A 20502-nucleotide genomic window follows, 5' to 3' on the forward strand; every position below is an offset into this window, starting at 1 on the left:
GAGAGAGTGTGTGTGTAGGAATATCTGTGTGTGTGTGTGTGTGTGTGTAGTGCAATGGTGATCACCTGTAATGTGACATGAACCCAAAGTCCCGGTTGAGGCCCTCCCTATGGGTACCGAACTTAGCTATCAGCCTCTGCTCAGCCACTTTCCTCTGCTGCCTGTCCCGAAAGTCCACCTTGGAGGATGGTCACCCGAAGGTCCGAGGCTGAATGTCCTGGACTACTGAAGTGTTCCCCAACTGGGAGGAACCCTCCTGTCTGTCGGGCCTGAGCCCGAAACGTCAATTCTCCTGCTCCTTGGATGCTGCCTGACCTGCTGCGCTTTTCCAGTAACACATGACTACCCTACTGTCAGTTTCTAACTAATCTGTTTTATCCTTACATAAAAGCCAACATTATTCGATTTCAAATCAGGTTAATACGGAGGAAGACAATATTCTAAATTATTTTTTGTTTCAGCCTCGTTTGTTTCCACATAATTTTGAGGCTGCTGTGTTTCACTGGTAATTATGATGTGCCAGTTGTAGCTTTATTTTATATCAATTCCCCTCCCTCAATGACAATTGAAGTTTCAGTTCAACATTATGTTGTGAGAAATCATGTCACAAAACTAACATCCTATTATTAATACATGTGTATTTGGATTCGGCCATTATTCGTGCATTAGACTTTTTTTGTTATCATCTGAGTAGACAAGATCTTTTAGGGCAGCTACAGTCATTTCACGGCCTATAGCATTGTAAATGAGCAATGACTGGTCAGGACCACTTAAAGAACCTAATCTGGGATTTACATTAAGGAACTAGAACCAGGTAATTATTGTGGATTTCAAAGTTGGAAACTGTATACATTTTAAATATTGAATACTGAATAAATGAATTTCCAATTTATATTGATGACTTTTAAAATTTTTAGTCACTTGTTCAGTTTCCACCTCTGAATTACAGATAATGATTATTTTATTTATTATTTTTAATAATCAACTGTATTAGCCCGAATCATAAAATCAAAATTAATTGGCAGAATTGTTTGGTTTTATTCCTTTACACATTGTCGGTGACCTGTCTCATTGCCTCATGGTTAATTTGAAGCATGGCGAATTAATTCGTTATGGGAATGAGAAGATACCTTATTGGCCAGTAGAAGGAATTCTGCATGTTAATGGGGATAGAGGTAGCTATTGTAGATGGAACTCCCAAAAGATGGGAGATGACTGTGAATGGGTATATGAAAAATAAAAGGGACATGAGATAAAAAAATAATAAAAGGGACATGAGAAACAGTGAAAGGCCACTAAGTTTGAGGAATATAGAAACAGGATTAAAGCAACAATGCTGTAAAATAAAGAACTTAGATTCTATTCAGAATCCCGAGCCTATATCTGGCATACTGACCCTTTTTTTGAGGATGAGGATTTTGTTCCTGAATACCTGCTGAGTCCCTAACATCTCCTGATTGTCCCCAGCATGCCACCCATTTATTACAAACCTTTCCTTCTTTTGAAAATGAAGCATCTAGCCTTTATAGCCAATATCATGGGGATGAATGGCCTGTGCCATCCTAAATCGTGTCCCATCCTGGAAATTGGAGTAATGTTAATGAAGCATACCCCTGACCGCAAGCCCAAACTGGCCCAATTTGCTCAATATGTCCAAGGATGATACAAATGTAAAATGCAGTGAAATTCTGGGAGCAGCCTGAATACGAACGGCTTGTGTTAAAATACTGAAAGATGTGGCTATCTGTCTGACGGAAGTTATATACAATTGAACAATAATTAATGAAGCTCAATTACCTTTGTTTAACCCTATACTTTTGCAATATTTACTGCCTGGAGTCACTGACTTCATCCAGACCAACAATACAAACCAATCCAGGAATTTCCAGTCGCAAAAGAGGTAAGCACTGTTTTTCTATTGGGATGGCCAGAACCAGACTGAACCATGATGCAAGTTATAGGTAAAACTGATTATATCCAGCACCTTCGTGACCCCAAATACCATACTTCAGCCCTGATAGGGTTGATTGGAACCAGGATACCCACTGGGGGTGGAACCTACCTCAGGTGCCCACCTGACGACCACTGCTGAGCAACCTTTTCCCGAGGGGATCCTGAAAATGGGGACAGGCAGACCTTTGAGACTGGGAACAAAACAGCAAAATCCCCCAGAGACAAATAGCTGACCCTTGCTTTAACTTTTGAAATGTGGCCACTGGGGAGTGATGTGTCTTTAATGTTATCTTGGAACTGATGTGGGGAATCAACATGCTTTTGTCCTAGCAAAAGGAAAATCTACTAATATACACAGACTCTTCATTGTGCTTTTAGTATGGTGCATGATTTTGGAGTCTTGTGGGAACATTGAAGATTCTTAACCCCCAAGGGGCAGCGTTATAGTAATGCTGTTTTGTCCAATCAATCTGGCAATTATCAAGATGTTCGGCTCACGCTGAGGAAACTGATACTGTTTCCAAAGTAGTGGGGAGGTAGATGCAGCTGCCAAGCAGGCAGCCTTACACCCTAAACCTCTGGTCCTATTGGATCCCCGGCAAAACCCGGTTAGACACAGTATAAGGATGGGTATGCCAGACCTGGGTAAGGTACAGAATTCACAGGGGAAGCCCCTGCTGAAGAGCACAAGCTATGGCCTCAAATAGGGTACTCCCTTGACACTCAAATCAAAATGTGGGCGACCCCTACTGGACAAGTTTGTGCTCCTTCTTTGCTGCTGCCTATTTTAATTGATTATGTGTATTTTGTATACACTTGGGCAGGGAGGAAATGGTTTATACTTTATTACAATGGACACTCCGCGATCTCCAATCTTGTTGGGAAGGACCCTTCCAGGTTCTCCCCACCACCTCTACTGCTGCTAAGATCACCAAGCGTTCCGCCTGGGTTCACCTTCATCATTGCAGGCTCATCAGATGAGCCCCTTGCAAGGGGGGAGATGATGAAGATCGAACTTGCCCTGCTGTGTGGACTTGCCATTATCAGCATTGGTGCAAAAGGAGGGACAGTTTACCTGTGCGATCCTGATCAGCCAGAGACTGTGTACCAACCACGCCGAAAAAAAATCCTTGCCTGCTGAGAAATTGAACGTTACCAAGAATGACTGTTGTAGTGGTCAACTGCATCAAAAAGATGGAACAGTTCAATTATAGAACAAGTCTAAATGGTCTTTACCCTGTAAAGGTGTTGTGTGCCAGTTTGATTTCAGTTGTGCTATGGATGACCCTGGTAAGCTTTGCCCCCATCCAAATTGGTAACTCCGCAAAAGAGAAGATAGGGAAATGTTATCTTTCACTAACAATTTGTTTCTCCAAAGTCACAATAGAATATTTGGCAGGGATGAAGTGGTCTGTTACGCCCTTACTTCAGCAAAAGACTCTTTGGCCTCTTTTCTCCTCCCAAATCCTAACAAAGGAGTATAGAACGCTACTAAAGCGTTGACTGGACATATCATTCTTTTGATTATTAACCATCCCCACCTACTAGCTGCTTATGAACTTTCTTCCAATAAGTCCAGAGTAGCCTATTTGAATTGTCACAATGGTAAAGGATAGAGGTGTACTTAGGTTAATGCGACAAGATTATTCCCTGCGCAATGATTAAATGTGCCAGTCACCACTGCTCCCCTGTAGGACCTCGCATCTCATGTGTATGCCTCGGGGAAGAGTGTGACTCTGTTATCGTTAGTATTCAGGCCCTTTGTGGAATGGGTCATAGCACCCACCTTCATTATGAGACCCCTAATGGCACCCACATCTTCCCAATGATGGGATGGAAGGAACCAATCTGGGACAATAACTGTAATCTTTCCGAAAGACCCATCTCTTTCTATTGAACAGCTTTCACCCCAAACACTCAGGACAGCTGTCCATGGACATCCATATGTTCCGGGAAGTCACAAAGACAGGCCCACTTCTTATTGGGAAGCTCCCTCCATTATCTATAGTAAACCTGGTGCTCTAACTGTAGGAACACTTTTTCCAACTACTGTTCCCTGTCTGATTACTTGGGAATGAGATTAGGATTTCCCTGTCAAATGTTCAGTCTCACCTGAGTTCTGCACATGTTGGAGGAATGCTAAGGCTTTGGGCAGCACTAAGACTCACTCTATAGGATATGCATTCTTTAGTACCTTTTCCTTAGGAGGGTCTGCAGGCATCATTAGCCATCAAAACCAAAATTATCTCATCTGCTGTCTCAATCTCTTAGGTAATGAGACAACTGCTGCCTTGGCAGGAATTAAGGACATGCTTTCAGAATTGCACCTATTTTCCCAACAAAACTGATTCGCCCTCAGTTACACACTTGCAAAGGAATGTGGAGTTTGCACCATAGTCAAAAGCAAATACATCATGGGGGTCACTGACCTCATCAAGAATATTACCAGGCATGTGGGTAATATCCGCACCTTCGTCAGCCAAATGACTGAAGGCGCAGGATGGTGAGATTGGGGTTTCAGCTCATGGTACAACTGGCTGATCAATATGGCTATGTATGCTGCTATTGTTTTAGTTGGTCTTTTTGTTGGCATTGCTATTATTAAGTGTATTATTGCTAAAATATTAACTTCTACTGACAGCATCGGTTCCACCAGAGAAGATGCTTCTTCTCTAATCAGATGAAGGATAGGAGGCGCCATTGCCTGCCCCTGCTTGCTCCCTGGAAGAGGAGGAAATATGGCAGTCTCTAGCGTCCACTTGATTGGACTAATCTAACCTATGCCGTCACATCCTATGGTGTGGTGATGGAATGACCTAAGCGAGGAGATGAGCATCTAAAATCTGGACTTAGGCTGTTGTCAGGAGCAACCATTTAATGCATGCCTTTACAAACTATAAAATGGCTTTTTAATGCAAGTAACATGAAGTAACGTAACAAAATGGCTTCTGGGGGAAAATCAACAATTTTGTTTATAATGGCATCTAACTCTGCTGAAAATTGCATTCCTGAACTACTTGAAAGAGATTAGCAAACAATGCCCTGTTCATAGTATGAATTAACTAAGTAAGACATGACATTATTAAAATATGGATGAAGAATGCCATTCTCACACTAGAAATCTCTGTCAAACATTAACTAGGGGAACTGAGACAGTGATAGGGTTAGTGAGATTTTAAGTCAGTTATGACAATGACAAATTTAAATCTGCTGCTGATCTGCTGCTTAAAGTCACCTCCATTTCACCGGTCAGTATCTCAAGCTTCAAGAAACCCATGTTGCTCCAGACGTGTTTGCAGCAACTTGGATTTTAAACAATATCCAATGTGGTATCTAAAATGGCCCCTGACCTCACACCTTTATTTATATATAATGACATCAGTGGTCACATAAGTATAGGAAGTCACAGTGAATAAAAGAATATATTCAACATCCCTCTTTATATAAAGGAAAAAAGATAGCTTCCACTATTCTTTGTAAGCTACTCCACATATGTAGCCCATAATGGAAATTATCATACATTAAATAAAAAAACTTTGATTTTTCTGGTCTATTCCAATTTTGTCTATCAGATATTACACAATTTTTAAAGCATTTAGAACGTCTTATGGTATGCACACAAGTTTCTTTGGCAGTTCATCTGGTTCCTGAAGTAACTCTGTCTTTTTGTGGAATGTTGCTTTTGCTGTGGCCAATGATCTACTGCATTTGTTGGGGAATTGTTTGGCTCTGTCCCTTACTCATAGAGTCATTGGGATATATAGCAAGGAAACAGACCCTTTGGTCCAATTTGTCCATACCAACCAGATATCCTAAATTAATCTAGTCCCATTTGCCAGCACTTGGCCATATCCGTCTAAACCCTTCCTATTCATAGGCCCATCCAGATGCCTTTTCAATGTTGTAATTGTCCCAGTCTCCACAACTTCATCTGGCAGCCCACTCTATACATGCACCACCCTGTGCCCCTTAGGTCCCTTTTAAATCTTTTGCCTCTTACCTTAAACCCATGCCCTCTAGTTCTGGACTCCCACACTCCAGGGAAAAAAACCTTGTCTATTTACCCTTTCTATGTCCCTCATGATACTCAGTTGGTAAAATCAGATCTGCCTGAATAGATGCCTGCTGTGAAGGAACAACATCACTGATTTCATGTCTGTGGTCGTGATGATACATCTAATTGTTCACTTGCACTATGTAAAATTAAGATTCTTCAAATGGTCCCAAGTGAGTTGACTTTTGTTCAATGCATTGAATGCTTGTACTCTGACCAGCTCTCCAACTCTTCGCTCTGACAATTAGTTGGGAGCTTTATCAAATTGACATTTGGCTTTCTGTTGTTTTACTTTGAACTTGTGACACATTCCTGGTCTATTTCAGTAGTACTTTAGCTGTTGGGTGTGATATGACTGGACAACTTTCCAAGCAACTAGTTGGCCTTTTTCTCCATTCCAAGACTGCCTTGAACACATCTTGGCTGGGTTTGAGTTGTTTTTTTAAATGATCCACATGGCAATTTTCACTGCTTTCTCAGTCTTCTCATTCGACAAGAGATAACATTCAGATGATTGCATGCATAATGCTGAATTTCCCAATTATTCCTACTTCTTGTGGCTGAAGAAACTATCCCAGAGACACATATCTCGTATAAACAGGAGTTTCCATACATTTTGATTCTTTCTTTGGGTGTTGTTTGGTGTTCTAATTAAATGGCCTGTTTAGAATGATTGGCCAATTGGTAGGAGAGCCAGCAGCTGATGGTCAGATTCCATCAGAAACCTGGCTTGAGAGACCAAACGCTTTGTCTCCTTTTTGCTCACCATGGTGATCAATCACTGAACATACTTACAAGAGGCTGCTAATGTACTTTTAACAAAAAAAAGTTTAATGCACACAAAGGAAAAACACAAATTATATTACACTATCAATTACTTGAAATGATCTTAACACGAATATATAAAAAAAATTCAACACCAACAGATCTCAGTAAATAGTCATCTCTGTCCCCATAATAAAGCTCCTTATTCAGCTGACACGGCTGTAAGAAATTCTTTTTGGCAAATTTCTGCATTCATTCAATGCTATTTTCTTTAGTTAAGGTCTCTTCCTGAGATCCTTCACCAAGCTACTAACACAGCTCACTTACTACCTAACATGTGTTCCTTAAACTCATGTTTTCAACAGCTTTCTGCTTCTGGCTTTTTATTTTAAGCAACATAGGACTCCTTCCTTCTGCCCTGACTGTTTAGTGACGGCTAAACTAGCCTCACCCATGGTGTTAAAAACCTGACCTTGCTGACTAAACTGGCTCCTATCTGAATGGACTTTCTTCTGTGACTATCTTCTATCTCCAGGTTGTAGACATCAAGTCAGCAAACACTGGCACAATTAACGTCCGGGGATCTTGCTTGTCATTTTTAAAAAATTGTTTGAATACTTGGAAATGCTTTCACTTTAGCGATTGTTCAAGATGACTTTCTGACTTCCTAAAAAGGCAGATCTTATCAGAAATGAAAATTATAATTCATTTTTCTGCTTCCTTCAAACCCAAATTTCCAAGTAATAATATATTATGAACCTTCATCACACTACTTTCTCTTTCTTTTCTTTCTCCCACTCAGGCGCTGGTCAAAAAGTTCACCATCAAAGACAATAGTCAGAATCACTCTCTTGATCTGAGAATAGCATAATTTAATTTGTGTTAAACTCTGGATGCAAACACAACTGGTTGTTCTTCCTGTTTGGAAGTCACTTCACATGTAGTTTCAGTGGCATCACAGGCATCACCATCACACCTCAGCTTTGGTGTTCTCGTCACTTGTTTGATGTGAGTAAAAGATGCCACATCCTTCACAGCTCGCTTGTGTAGAAGTATATGCCCCCTGATAACACACTGTGGAAGAACTTGGCTACGTAGTTCTAGTTCACTGATGTTATGGTAGGTGCAGCAACTTTGTGAAGGCTTTATTACAGAAATCACACTGATTGGGTTTCTCCAATGTGAATGTGTTGATGGACCGGGAGATACGCTGTTTGAAAGGCTTGTTACACAATCACATCTGAGTGGTTTCTCAACAGTGTCAACAGGTCGAAGACATCACAAAATCTTCATCACAAACTTCACTCCAAAAGGGTTATTTATCTGTGTGGATCCTTAGATGAAGAAGAAGGATCGATGACCGTGAGAATGATTTTTCACAGACACTGCACTTGAATGGTTTCTCCCCTGTGTGAATGCATTTGTGTCTGCGGAGATTTGATGACCCAGAGAATGATTTCTCGCACACGTTGCATGTGAATGGCTTCTCCCCTGTGTGAGTACGTTGATGTATGCGAAGGGTGGCTGACTCCGAGAATGATTTATTGCACATCTCGCACTTGAATGGTTTCTCCCCAGTATGAATGCGTTGGTGTACGCGGAGGGCTGATGTCCACGAGAATGACTTGTCACATACATCGCACTTGAATGGTTTGTACTCTGTATGGACAGGCTGATGGACCAAGAGTTTTGAAAATTTTGTGAAGGCTTTGTCACACGTATTACATTTGAATGGTTTCCCCCCAGTGTGAGTGCACTTGTGTGCATAGAGAGTTGATGACTGTGAGAATGATTTGTCACACAACTCACACATAAATGGTTTCTCGCCTGTGTGAATGCGCTGGTGTCTATGAAGACTTGATGACTGTGAGAATGATTTGCAACATACCTCACATGTGAATGGTTTCCCCCCTGTATGAATCCTATGATGTGTCAGGAGATTGGAAGCCTGGGTGAAAGCTGTGTCACAAACCTCACACATAAACGCTTTCTCCCCTGTGTGCTTTCTCTGGTGTCTCAGGAGGGTGGAAGATGTCACAAAAGCTTTATGACAAGCCTCACACTTGAAGGGTTTCTTTTCCATAATGCTGCATGTGTGTTGCAGATCTTACAGAAGGTACGCCTTATGGTTCAAGAGATCTTATGACCCTGTAGAGTTTTCCTCACACACCTCACACTTGAACAGTCCCTCCATTGTAGGAATGAGTCAGTGGTTCATGAAGCTAGCTGAATGAATGTAGCTGTCACCATACTTGGAGCCACTCACACTTCTTCCCAGCCTCACCCTGACCAATCACCCACAGCCAAACCTTCAGAAAGGTTGGTTCTGATGGAAGGCTGCACACCACTGACCAGTTTCAGATCTGATGATATGTCAAGTTCCCCAGACCCAACCAATTTCCAGATGATAATTTTAACTGCCCAAACTTCTCCATGTTGAGCAATGCTGTGAAGGGACTGGATGTCTTCCAACAGTTGTGCAGTTGTTCCATGGGTGACAGTCAGGATCTATCTGCAGTGTCTATCCTCTCTGTATTCTCTGGTGTAGTACAATGTAATCCTTCTGTAAAACAGGAAAAGTAAACATGATTTCCTCCAACTGCCACTCGTTATTTGCTGAAGTGGTTGATTCTTCAGTTCGAGACTGTTCCACAGTATGTGTTAGTCTGCTACTCCCCAAGTGGGAGTATGCAAGTTTTTTCTATTTCCTCACTTGACTGTCACATATCCTCTGTTGTGAGCATGGACATGGGATATTGACCAGGATTAGACAATATGGCTACTTTGTTTCCTCTGTCCAAACAGCATTTTCCAAGGCACTGTGTAGGCAATGGAAAAGACAGTTAAGTGGAGTGTAAAATGGGATATCAATTTACTATGAACCCGTGTTGTGCTGGAGTAGTCCTGTTTTACCTTTACAGTATGTACTTAAGATAATACAAACTGAGGAGACATATTGGTTAGTGGAGATATTGATTTCTCCTCCTTCTTTTCCAAACTTATTTTGCTCAGGAAGTATAAAAAAACTGAGGAAAATATTTCTTCAGTGTAACAGATTGAAGGGTTCTGGTTTATACACTGTGTTCACGCAGTCTGCACATTTCCAAATTCAGATTTCAGCCTCAGTACTGGGCAAAACTATCAAAGCTAAGCCTTGACTTTTGGGAAAAGCCAAGGCCAACAGGTATAATAGTTAAAGAAGGCATTAAAACACAATTCAATGGATATTGTGCATTCAAACTTTGCTCCTTCACTCAGCACCTCCTCATTTTGTTTTCTGCTGAAAGAAAGTGAAGTTTCAGCAGAAAAAGGAGACAAATGAGTAGAGTAGGAGTTCAACTATTCCCCATATTTATTCACATTTTAGACTTTAGGATAGGAAACCAGATCTTCAAATTTGTTGGTGATACAAAATGGACAGTGGTGGAAGCAACATGCATAGAGACATAAAATTACAAAGAGAAATTGATGGTTTAAGGAATTGGACAACACTGTGGCAAATAAATTCCTATGTCAGCACTTTGCACTGACAAATAATACAACAAGGTACTGTATAAATGGTGAAAAACAAGACACAGTGGATGTTCAAAGCAACTTCAAGACTCAGGCACAAAGATCATTAAAATGTCATGAACAGGGTGAAAAAATAATCAAGAAGACTCATTGAATGCTGGCCTTTTCAAACTGAGGACAAGAATACAAAGGGCTAGTCTTCATATTTCAATTATGCGAAGCTATGCCTTGACTACACTAAGAATATTGAGAGCAGTTCTGGGTAACGCACAAAAGGAAGAAGATGTTAGTCTTAGAGGGAGTGTAGTGTAGATTTACTAGAATAATCGCTGGATTGTACATGGTTGAATTAGGTTAAAAAAAATCACACAACACCAGATTATAGTCCAATAGGTTTATTTGGAAGTACTAAACCATGACACTATGATCTTGTGCTCTAAATTCTGTGTCTTATAATCCTACCCCATGAGCTAACTGACGAAGGAGCAGCACTCTGAAAGCTAGTACTTTCAAATAAACCTGTTGGACTGTAACCTGGTGTTGTGTGATTTTTAACTTTGAAAACTCCAGTCCAACACCGGCATCTCCACTGGTTAAATTATGAAGAGGGATGAAACAAACTTGGGTTATAATCCCCAGATTTAAGAACGTAAAGTGTTCAATATGTTAAGAGGAAGAAACAAGATGAATGTAGATAAACTATTTTCACTGGGTGGATCATTCAGGACCAGGCACATGCTGTAAAAAATTTGACCTAGATCTTTTCAGAAGTGAAACAAGGAAATATTGAGTCACCAATGGTGGGGGAAGATTGGAACTCACTTCCACTTAAGAAATCAATTGTTAATAGTAAATATAAGATTTTTGTTTCATAAAATTTTGTATGGATCTGGAAAAGGGAGGAATATGGAGTTCAATTACAGATGCACCATGATCTCACTGAATGGTGGAACATATTCAAGTCACTAAATGGTACAGCCCTAAAGCTATGTACTGACCCTCAAAAGAAGCAGCTCTCCTTCTGTACTGTCTCTCTGACAGGGCAACCTTCGATTCGAGAAACTGTACAGAGACCACAAGATAATACCCAGCTCCCAACACAGACATAATGTGACAATAGGAAATCAGTGCGAATCCTCAGGCACTCTGCACCACCCAGATCATTACACTTCACATATTCAGGAATGAGCCATCAACAAAACTCAGCCTGGAAATCAGAGGGAAATGCTGCCAATAAACACACTCAATGTTCAACACACAGCTCCAGTCAAACAGTTCAGCACAAAGCACCGAGTAAACAGCTCTCTCAGCTGGATCTTCTCACACAGCATAAGGGACATTTCCACCCCAGATTGCCCACAGGATAGTCAGACTGCCTGAAGATTGGTGTGGATATTATGGGATACAATTTGTATAAAAGCTTTTTTTTATTTCAAAAATATACTTTATTCATAAAATAATTTGATGGTCTGTACAATTGGTCATGCCATACTTATGTAAACATGTACATACAGAGATCAGAATTTATCATTTTTATATAGGTCTGTACATTTTTCTATCATATGCCCATATAATTAGCTGAGGCGTCAGCAGAGCCCAAATGACTGCATGGGCCCCCTGTTCTTTGTTAGGCAGGCAGACTTTACACAGTGGTCTTTCCCCACTGCGCCTTGGCGGCAGCTGCCCCAAGCTTCAGCGCGTCCCTCAACACGTAGTCCTGGACCTTGGAATGTGCCAGTCTGCAACACTCAGTCGGGGTCAACTCCTTCAGCTAGAAGATCAGCAGGTTTCGGACCACCCAGAGAGCGTCCTTCACTGAGTTGATGATCCTCCAGGCACAGTTGATGTTCGTCTCGGTGTGCGTCCCGTGGAACAGGCCGTAGAGCACGGAGTCCCGCGTCACGGCGCTGCTCGGGACGAACCTCGACAAACACCACTGCATTCCTCTCCAGACTTCCTCTGCATAGGCACATTCCAGAAGGAGGTGTGTGACAGTCTCATCCCCCCCACAGCTGCTTCGATGGCAGCGTGCAGTGCGGCTGAGAGTCTGGGCGTGCACAGAGGATCTCACAGGCAGAGCCCTTCTCACCACCAGCCAAGCCATGTCTTGGTGCTTGTTGGAAAGTTCTGAAGATGGCCCGGGTGACTGCAGCGGCACAGGTTCTGGGAATAGGTTCTGGGTATAATAGCAATGACAGTGCCTCACACCTGATGACCAGGTTTTTTCCCGCAATGGAGAGCAGCCATAGCTTCCATCTGCCCAGTTTCTGCCTCACTTTGCTGAATCGCTCCTCCCAAGACTTGGCGCACGCCCCAGCCCCCCCCCCGAACCAAATACCCAGCACCTTCAGAAATATGTGGATTGATTGTGATGTGGAGGTGTCGGTGTTGGACTGTGATGGACAAAGTCAAAAATCACACGACACCAGCTTATAGTCCAATAAGTTTATTTGGAAGCACTAGCCTTCAGAGCGCTGCTCCTTCTTCACGTAGCTAACTGACGAAGGAGGATTGGCTGTGAGAGACTTCAATCAGAGAGCCCACCCACTCTGCCCATTGTCTCCTTTTCCTCTTCCAGAGCTGGTTCACTTCCTATAGGGACTGAAAACCAAGTGAGGAGATGGTGAGTGAAGGAGCAGCTTTTATACAAATTGTATCCCATAATATCCACACCAATCTTCAGGCAGTCTGACTATCCTGTGGGTAATCAGGGGTGGAAATGTCCCTTATGCTGTGTGAGAAGATCCAGCTGAGAGAGCTGTTTACTCGGTGCTTTGTGCTGAACTGTGTGACTGGAGCTGTGTGTTGGATATTGAGTGTATTTATTGGAAGCAGTTCACCTTTAAATGTTCAGGCTGAGTTTTGTTGATGGCTCATTCCTGAATAGGAGAAGGTGAGGTGTAATTATCTGTGTGGTGCAAAGTGTCTGAGGATTATTAGTGATTTCTTATTGTTGAGTTCTAAGTTTATTCTGTTTATTAGTCTGTGAATGTTACACGGTCAGTTCTCTGTGTTGATATGTTTGAATATTTCCCATCTTTTCAATCCTTCCAAGACCTCCAAATACCCTGTCTCTATGACATCCCCAGAAAAGAAAGACAGACTTGCATTCATGCAGAATTAATTGTGGAAAACAAAAACGATAAAATGAACAGAATGTGTGGGTACTTTGACTGACATCTCTTAAAACTAATCAAAATATTTCTGGAGCTATATGAGTTTCTTGAAGCTTGTGAAACTGAGAGAGAGTTGCACTGTCTGAATGGGGTAACCGAGGGAGAGCCACACTGTCAAAATGGTGTTACTGAAGGAGAGCTGTACAATCAGGTGTCACTGAGGAAGGACTTGGCAGTCTGATGGGGGACACTGAGGCTGGGTTGCACTGTCAGATGGAGGGACACCAGGGGTGAACTGCACTCTGAGAGGAATGGCAGGCAAAAGTGAACCTAATCATCTCCCCATGACATAGTGAAATTTCAACAATCAATGTTCTGGGTATAACAGTTGTCCAGTAGCAGAATTGAACCAGCCATATAAATACTGTGGCTATAACTGTAGGTGAATAACACACCTCTAATTACCCCAAAGCCTGTCCGCCATCTATAAAGCACAAGTTAGGCATGTGATAGAATATTCTCCACTTGCTTGGATGAGTGTAGTCTCAACAGTACTCATGAAGCTTGACACCATCCAGGACAAGACAGCCTACTTGACTGTCACTCATCCACCACCGCCAACATTCACTCCGTTCTTTAGGACACACACTGGTAGCAGTGTATACCATCCACAAAATATACTTCAGTAGATCACCGTGGCTGCTTCAACAGCACCTTTCAAATCTAGCTTCTAACAACGAGAAGGACAAGGGCAACAGATGTCAGCACAAAATACCTGGGAGCTCCATTCCAACATCAGACTATCTGACTTGGAACTATATCATTGTGCCCTGACTATTAGTAGGGAAAATTCCTGGAACTCCTTTCCTTACAGCATTGTGGGTCTAACTTACCAATACTCCTCCCTTACCCCACCCCAAGAAAGCAGTTCATGACAACCTTCTCCAGAGCAGTTAGAGGTAGGTGATAATTACTGAAGACAAAAATTGCTGGAAATCATAGTGGGTCAGGCAACATCTGTGGGAGGGTGGGGAAGAGAGAGAGAGAGAGCTCATGTTTCATGTCTAGATGACTCTTCATCAGAACAGAGTCACCTAGACTTGAAATGTTAGCTTGCTTTCTCTCCACAGATGCTACCTGATCTGTCATGATTTTCAGCACAGTTTGTTTTCAGTGCACATTCCAGCATCTGCAGTAATTTGCTCCTACAGTGGGTGATAAGTGTTGGCCTGGGCAGTGATGCCCATATCATCTGAAAATATATCGAAAGAGTTAGCCTTTTCAGCAAAGAAGGAGAAGGAGGAAATCATGTTTCCTTTTCCTGTTTTACAGAAGGATTGCCCCGTACAACACAAAAGAGGACAGACAATCCAGATAGATTCTGACACTGACCCAAAGAACAACTGCTTAACTGTGGGAAGATATCCAGGTCCTTTCGCAGCATTGCTCAACACTGGAGACTGAAATCATGATATGGAAATCAGTTGGGTGAGGGGAGCTTCAGTATATTATCTGATCTGAAAATGGTCAGTGGTGTGGAGCCTAACCTGCCCAAATGTTTAGCTGTGGGTGATTGGTCAGAGTGAGGCTGGGAAGAATTGCGAGTGGGTTCCAAGAGTGGTGAGAGCTTAAATCATTCATTGAGCCTCATGAACCAGTGATTTGTCCTTGCAGGTTCAAGCTGTTCAAGTGAGAGATGTTTGAGGAGAATTCTACAGGCTCATACGATAAGGTGCATCTGTTAGAAACACTGCTAATACACAGACAGCTATATGGAAGAGAGACTGTTTAAATGTGAGGTCTGTGACCAAGGTTTTACCAAGTCATCAATGCTTGTGAACCACCAACACATCCACACAGGGAAGAAACCATTTATATGTAAAGTGTGCAGCAAATCATTCTCAGATTCATCAACCCTGCGCAGACATCTACGCATTCATACTGGGGAAAAGCCATTCATGTGCAAAGTGTGTAAAAAATCATTTTTGACATCATCAACCCTTTATAAACACCAACGCATTCACACACAGGAGAGACCATTCAGATGTAAGGTATGTGACAAATCATTCTCATGGTCAGAGAATCTCTGGAGACACCAACGCATCCACACAGGGGAGAAATTATATAAGTGTGAGGTGTGTCACAAATCATTCTCTGACTCATCAAGACTTCTGCTCCACCAGAGGATTCACACAGGGGAGAAACCATTCGCGTGCAAGGTGTGTAACAAATCATTCTCAGTGTCATCGCGCCTCCAAGTACACCAACGCATTCACACAGGCGAGAAACCATTCACATGTGAGGTGTGCAACAAAGCATTCTCAAATTCATCACATCTGCGTGTACACCAACGCATTCACACAGGGGAGAAGCCATTTTCGTGCGAGGTGTGCAACAAATCATTCTCATCATCATCGGAGCTCCGTGTACACCAGCGAATTCACACAGGGGAGAAACCATTTGCATGTGAGGTGTGTGACAAATCTTTCTCGCAGTCAGAGAACCTCCGCACACACAAACGCATTCACACAGGGGAGAAACCATTCGGATGTGAGGTGTGCAACAAGTCATTCTCACAGTTAGGGAACCTCCGCACACACCAACGGATTCACACAGGGGAAAAACTATTCAAATGTGAGGTGTGTGACAAATCATTTGCAGACTCATCAAGACTCCTGCTTCATCAGAGAAGTCACACAGGGGAGAAACCATTCACATGTGACATATGTAACAAAGCATTCTCGGTGTTATCAACCCTCCACAAACATCGAAATGTTCACATAGCAGAGAAACCATTCAGGTGCAATGTATGTGACAAATCATTCTCGGATTCATCATACCTGCGCAGACACCAACGTGTTCACACAGGGGAAAAACCATTCACGTGTGATGTGTGTGACAAATCATTTTCAAGGTCATGCAACCTGCTGCTACATCAGAGGATTCACACAGGGGCAAAGCCATTCACTTGTGAAGTATGTGACAAATCATTTTCTTCATCGTCAAACCTCCGTGTACACCAACGCACCCACACAGGGGAGAAACCTTTTATGTGCAAGGTGTGTAACAAATCATTTTCTGAGTCAGGGATCCTCCGCAAACACCAACGTATTCACACAGGGGAGAAACCATTCATCTGCAAGATATGTGACAAATCATTCTCACGATCAGACAGTCTCCACAGACACCAACGCACTCACACAGGAGAAACCATTCATGCATGATATATGCAACAAGTTAGTCTTGAGCTCATGGGACACCTGCTCTATCAGATGATCCACACAGGAAAGTAACCATTCAAATGTGAGGTTTGTGATCAACCACCACAGAATTTGCAGAGGGAGAAATTTTTCAGGTGTGATGTTTGTGACAAACCTTTTCAACAGTCACTGCATTTCCAAGTCCATCAACCTTGTCAAAAAGGTGAGAATAATGGTGTGAGGTCTATAACAAAGCTGTTGTTGAATCTCCTAGTACATCAGTGAACTCATATGAGGACTGCCTGAGAAAGTTCTTCACAGTCTGTCCTCATAATTGTTTACCTGTACACAGTCTCATTCTGCAGGATGTTCAGTGGGACTGGGACACAGAACAAGAAGCAACTTTCACTCCCATCAAACATCTAGTGACGACATCATCAGTACTGAGGGATTATAATGTCAATAATGGAGTCACACTGCAGTGTGATGTCAGTGAAACAGGACTTGGAGTAACCCCCAGGCAGTGAGGACAACCCGTTGTGTTTGTGTCCAGAGCATTAATAAACTGAACAACACTGCACAGTTTAAGGAAGATAGATGGGATGTTGTTTTTGCTCATGAACTTTTAAGCCAGTGCCTGTTTGTAGAGTTTGACCACCATCAAATTCAAACCTCCTTTCTCAAACTACCTCAACCTGCTCATGCAAAGGATGTGATTTTGCTTTTAAAAATATCATTTGGAAGTGAAGTGCAAGCAAGGGAAGAATATGAACATCACTGACATTTTGCTGAGAGCTGTACCCTCTGTGAAAAAAGTTGATTGTACAGTGTGTAAAATCTTCTTAGAGATAGTCAGCATGGCTTTGTGTATGGGAAATAGTGTGTCACAAACCCTGATTGAGGTTTTTGAGGATTTGACCAAGAAGATAGATGAGGGCAGAGTGGTAGATGTTGTCTACATGGACGTCAACAAAGCCTTTGACATGGTTGCGCGTGGTAGGCTGGTTAGTAAAGTTAGATCACATGGGATTCAGGGAAAGCTTGCCAACTGGATACAAAATTGGCTTGACAGAGGATGCTGACAGAGGGTTGTTTTTCGGACTGGAGGCCTGTGACCAGCAGTGTTCCTCAGGGTTCAGTGCTGCGTCCACTGTTATTTGTTAATCATATGGATGATTTGAATCAGAATATTGAAGAGTGGTTAGTAAGTTGATAAATTACATCAAAAGTAGTGGTATAGTAGACAGTGAAGGAAGTATTCTAAGAGTACAAAGGGATATTGATCAATTGGGCCAATAGATCGAGGAGTGGCAGATGGAATTTAACTTAGATAAATGAAGGTGTTGTATCTTGGTAAGACAAACAAGGGCAGAACTTATACAGTTAATGGTAAGGCCCTGGGGAATGTTGTTGAACAGAGAGACCAAGAGGTTCAGGTATATCGTTCCTTGAAATTTGCATCACAGGTAGTCAGGGTGGTAAAGGCAACATTTGGCACACCATTGCTCAGACCATTAAGTATAGGAGTTGGGATTTTGGGACTGTTGCGTTTTTACAGGACATTGGTTAGGCAACATTTGGAGTACGTATACAGTTCTGGTCACCCTGCTATAGGATGGATATTATTAAATTAGAGAGGATGCAGAAAAGATTCACAAAGGTGTTACTGGGACTGACAGGTTTGAGTTATAAGTAGGGGCTCGATCGGCTAGGATTTTTTTCACTGGAGCATATGGGGTTGAGGGGTGACCTTATAGAAGTTTATAAAATCATGAGGGGTACAGATATGGTGAATAGCAAAGATAGTTTCCGTTGGGTAGTGGAAACTCAAAACTAGAGGGCATCATTTTAAAATGAGAGGAGAAAGATTTAAAAGGAACCTGAGGGGCAACATTTTCACACAAAGGATGGTTTGTATGTGGAATGAACTGCCAGAGGAAGTGATAGGTGCAAGTATGGTTACAACAGTTAAAAGACATTTGATCAGGTACGTGAATACCAAAGGGTATGGGCCAAACACAGGCAAATGGGAATAGTTTAGTCTGGGAAATCTGGTTGACATGGATGAGTTGGACCAAAGGGTCTGGTTCTCTGCTGTGTGACTCTATGACTATGACGCTATTCAACTAAAAGAAACAGTATGATATTGACTCAGCTTTCCCAGTTTCTAGATTGTTGAGGCAATGACACCACGACATTTGCTAATGCTCAGGAAGCTTAAGTTTCTGACAGGCCTTTCCTTGGCTCTGAAAACATCTGCAACCCTGATTTAGAGTCTGAGACTTCAGTCAGTTCTGATTACTTACCTAGGAAATGGTGGGCAAGCAAAAAAACAAATCTAACTCCTAACACCATACATCTGCAACCGGTCACTCACCTCCCACTCTCACTTCTGACCGCTTGACTGCCATCCTTGCATCCACCTTCCCAACGCAGTTGAACCTGATCACATTACCTGACCTGACTTGACTAGCCTACACCTAAAATATTAACCAATCAATGCCCCAACACACCTAACTTCACCCACATCACACCTTCCACCCTCCCCATCTACCACTGCACCCAATTAAATCATGAACACTGCCCACTTACCCGCCCTATTTCCAATCCATCTGTCTGTCCACATTGGTCATTTATCGATGGTAACTAGTGCTGTAAACAGGAGACATATCTTCACTGATTTTCTTCACTGCTGTGAGCATGGATTTCTGCACTGAGGGAGTGTTTTTGGCCAGAACAGTCATATCCAGGTAAATGGGTAGTTTTCTATCTGCTTCACATCGGACACAGGTTTTCCAATTCCAAACAGAAACTTTTGAATGAATTTGTTCAAATCAAGCAGACTTTTCCAACAAAATGCAACTCTTCAAATGTTACAGAAAGTTGTGATGAAATGATGGCTTGAAACTATCAAGAAACCCTTGTTACTGTAAGAGTATTGGACAGAGATGAGGTGATTGCCCGAGATGGCATCCTGTTCAAAGGGAGCAGGGTCATGATGCCTAAAGAGATGAGAAAAGAGATGCTGAAACACATCCTACACAAATTATCGAGGAATTGAGTCTAGTCTAAGGAAGGTTACAGAAGTATTCTACTCTCCAAACATGAGCAATGAGATGAAGGACCACATCAGCCAGTGCAGAGATCGTAACGAACATCAAACTAAATAAGATACAGAGCTGTTCTTACATCCCAAATAGCCCAGGGATGAAGCTTGGAGTAGAGCTCTTAACTCCCACTGGAACTGATTTTCTCATCACAGTCAACTACCATTCAAACTGTGCAGTGTTAAAGCAGCTGACATCAACGACTTTCTGAAGGAATACTTCAGTGGTCATGAAATTCCTGACATTATGAATGTCACGGTAATGACCTCAATTCACGAGTGAAGAATTCAGACACTTCCTGAATGATTGGAAAATTCAGCACATCATCTGCACGCCAGTCAAATGGAAAGGCTGAGGCAGCAGGGAAAGAGGTGTGTTTAAGACAAACTTAGCACAGAATCTCACTTACTGGGACATGTTGTTATCTAAGGTCATACTGAACCCAGACTATTCTTCCAATGGATAAATTATAGAGGCCAGAAGGTGTCATAGGAGTGAGTGATAAGATCAAAATGAAGTATTGGAAAAACAGTTTGATAAAGCTGTCACATTGTTGAGAATTGGAGAGTCAAAGTGCAAACATTCAATGCATTGAACAAAATCAGCATACTGGCAACTTGGAACCCACAAGAGAGGAATTTTCACCCTGATCATGCATTGGAGAGTGAATGACTTGATCCATCACAGCAAATGCAGCCACCTATCTGCAACTAGTGAAGTGACGTGAGTGTGACTACCCTTGATATCAAGGCCAGATTTGACTGAAAGTTTCTTCAAAGAGCCGACAAAACTGG

The 20502-nt window shown here is 42.2% G+C and overlaps 2 protein-coding genes across 3 annotated transcripts in view; one reads left to right on the top strand and one right to left on the bottom strand.

Moving 5' to 3' along the window:
- Positions 1-19350, bottom strand: part of LOC122541586 (zinc finger protein 271-like) — a 36354-nt gene extending 17004 nt beyond the window's left edge. Inside the window, exons 1-2 of the mRNA XM_043678434.1 lie at positions 19194-19350; positions 8114-9335 (exon numbers count right to left, since the gene is read on the bottom strand). Of these exons, the coding sequence (XP_043534369.1) occupies positions 8114-8855 (742 nt within the window). The 5' untranslated portion in view covers positions 8856-9335; positions 19194-19350. The remainder of the gene's footprint in view (positions 1-8113; positions 9336-19193) is intronic.
- On the top strand, positions 12869-17908 carry LOC122541589 (zinc finger protein 271-like). Of its 2 annotated transcripts, none has more exons than XM_043678440.1 (2): positions 12869-12908; positions 14734-17908. In XM_043678440.1, exon 2 carries the CDS (start codon positions 15174-15176, stop codon positions 16623-16625), a length of 1452 nt encoding a protein of 483 aa, XP_043534375.1. In that variant the 5' UTR covers positions 12869-12908; positions 14734-15173; the 3' UTR covers positions 16626-17908. The 2 variants fall into 2 exon arrangements, with proteins under 2 accessions (XP_043534375.1, XP_043534376.1); XM_043678441.1 differs by having other exon boundaries at positions 12889-12908; positions 15076-17908.
- Positions 19351-20502: the final 1152 nt, after the last annotated feature.

The sequence above is a fragment of the Chiloscyllium plagiosum genome, chromosome 37 (assembly GCF_004010195.1).
Source record: "Chiloscyllium plagiosum isolate BGI_BamShark_2017 chromosome 37, ASM401019v2, whole genome shotgun sequence".
NCBI lineage: Eukaryota > Metazoa > Chordata > Chondrichthyes > Orectolobiformes > Hemiscylliidae > Chiloscyllium > Chiloscyllium plagiosum.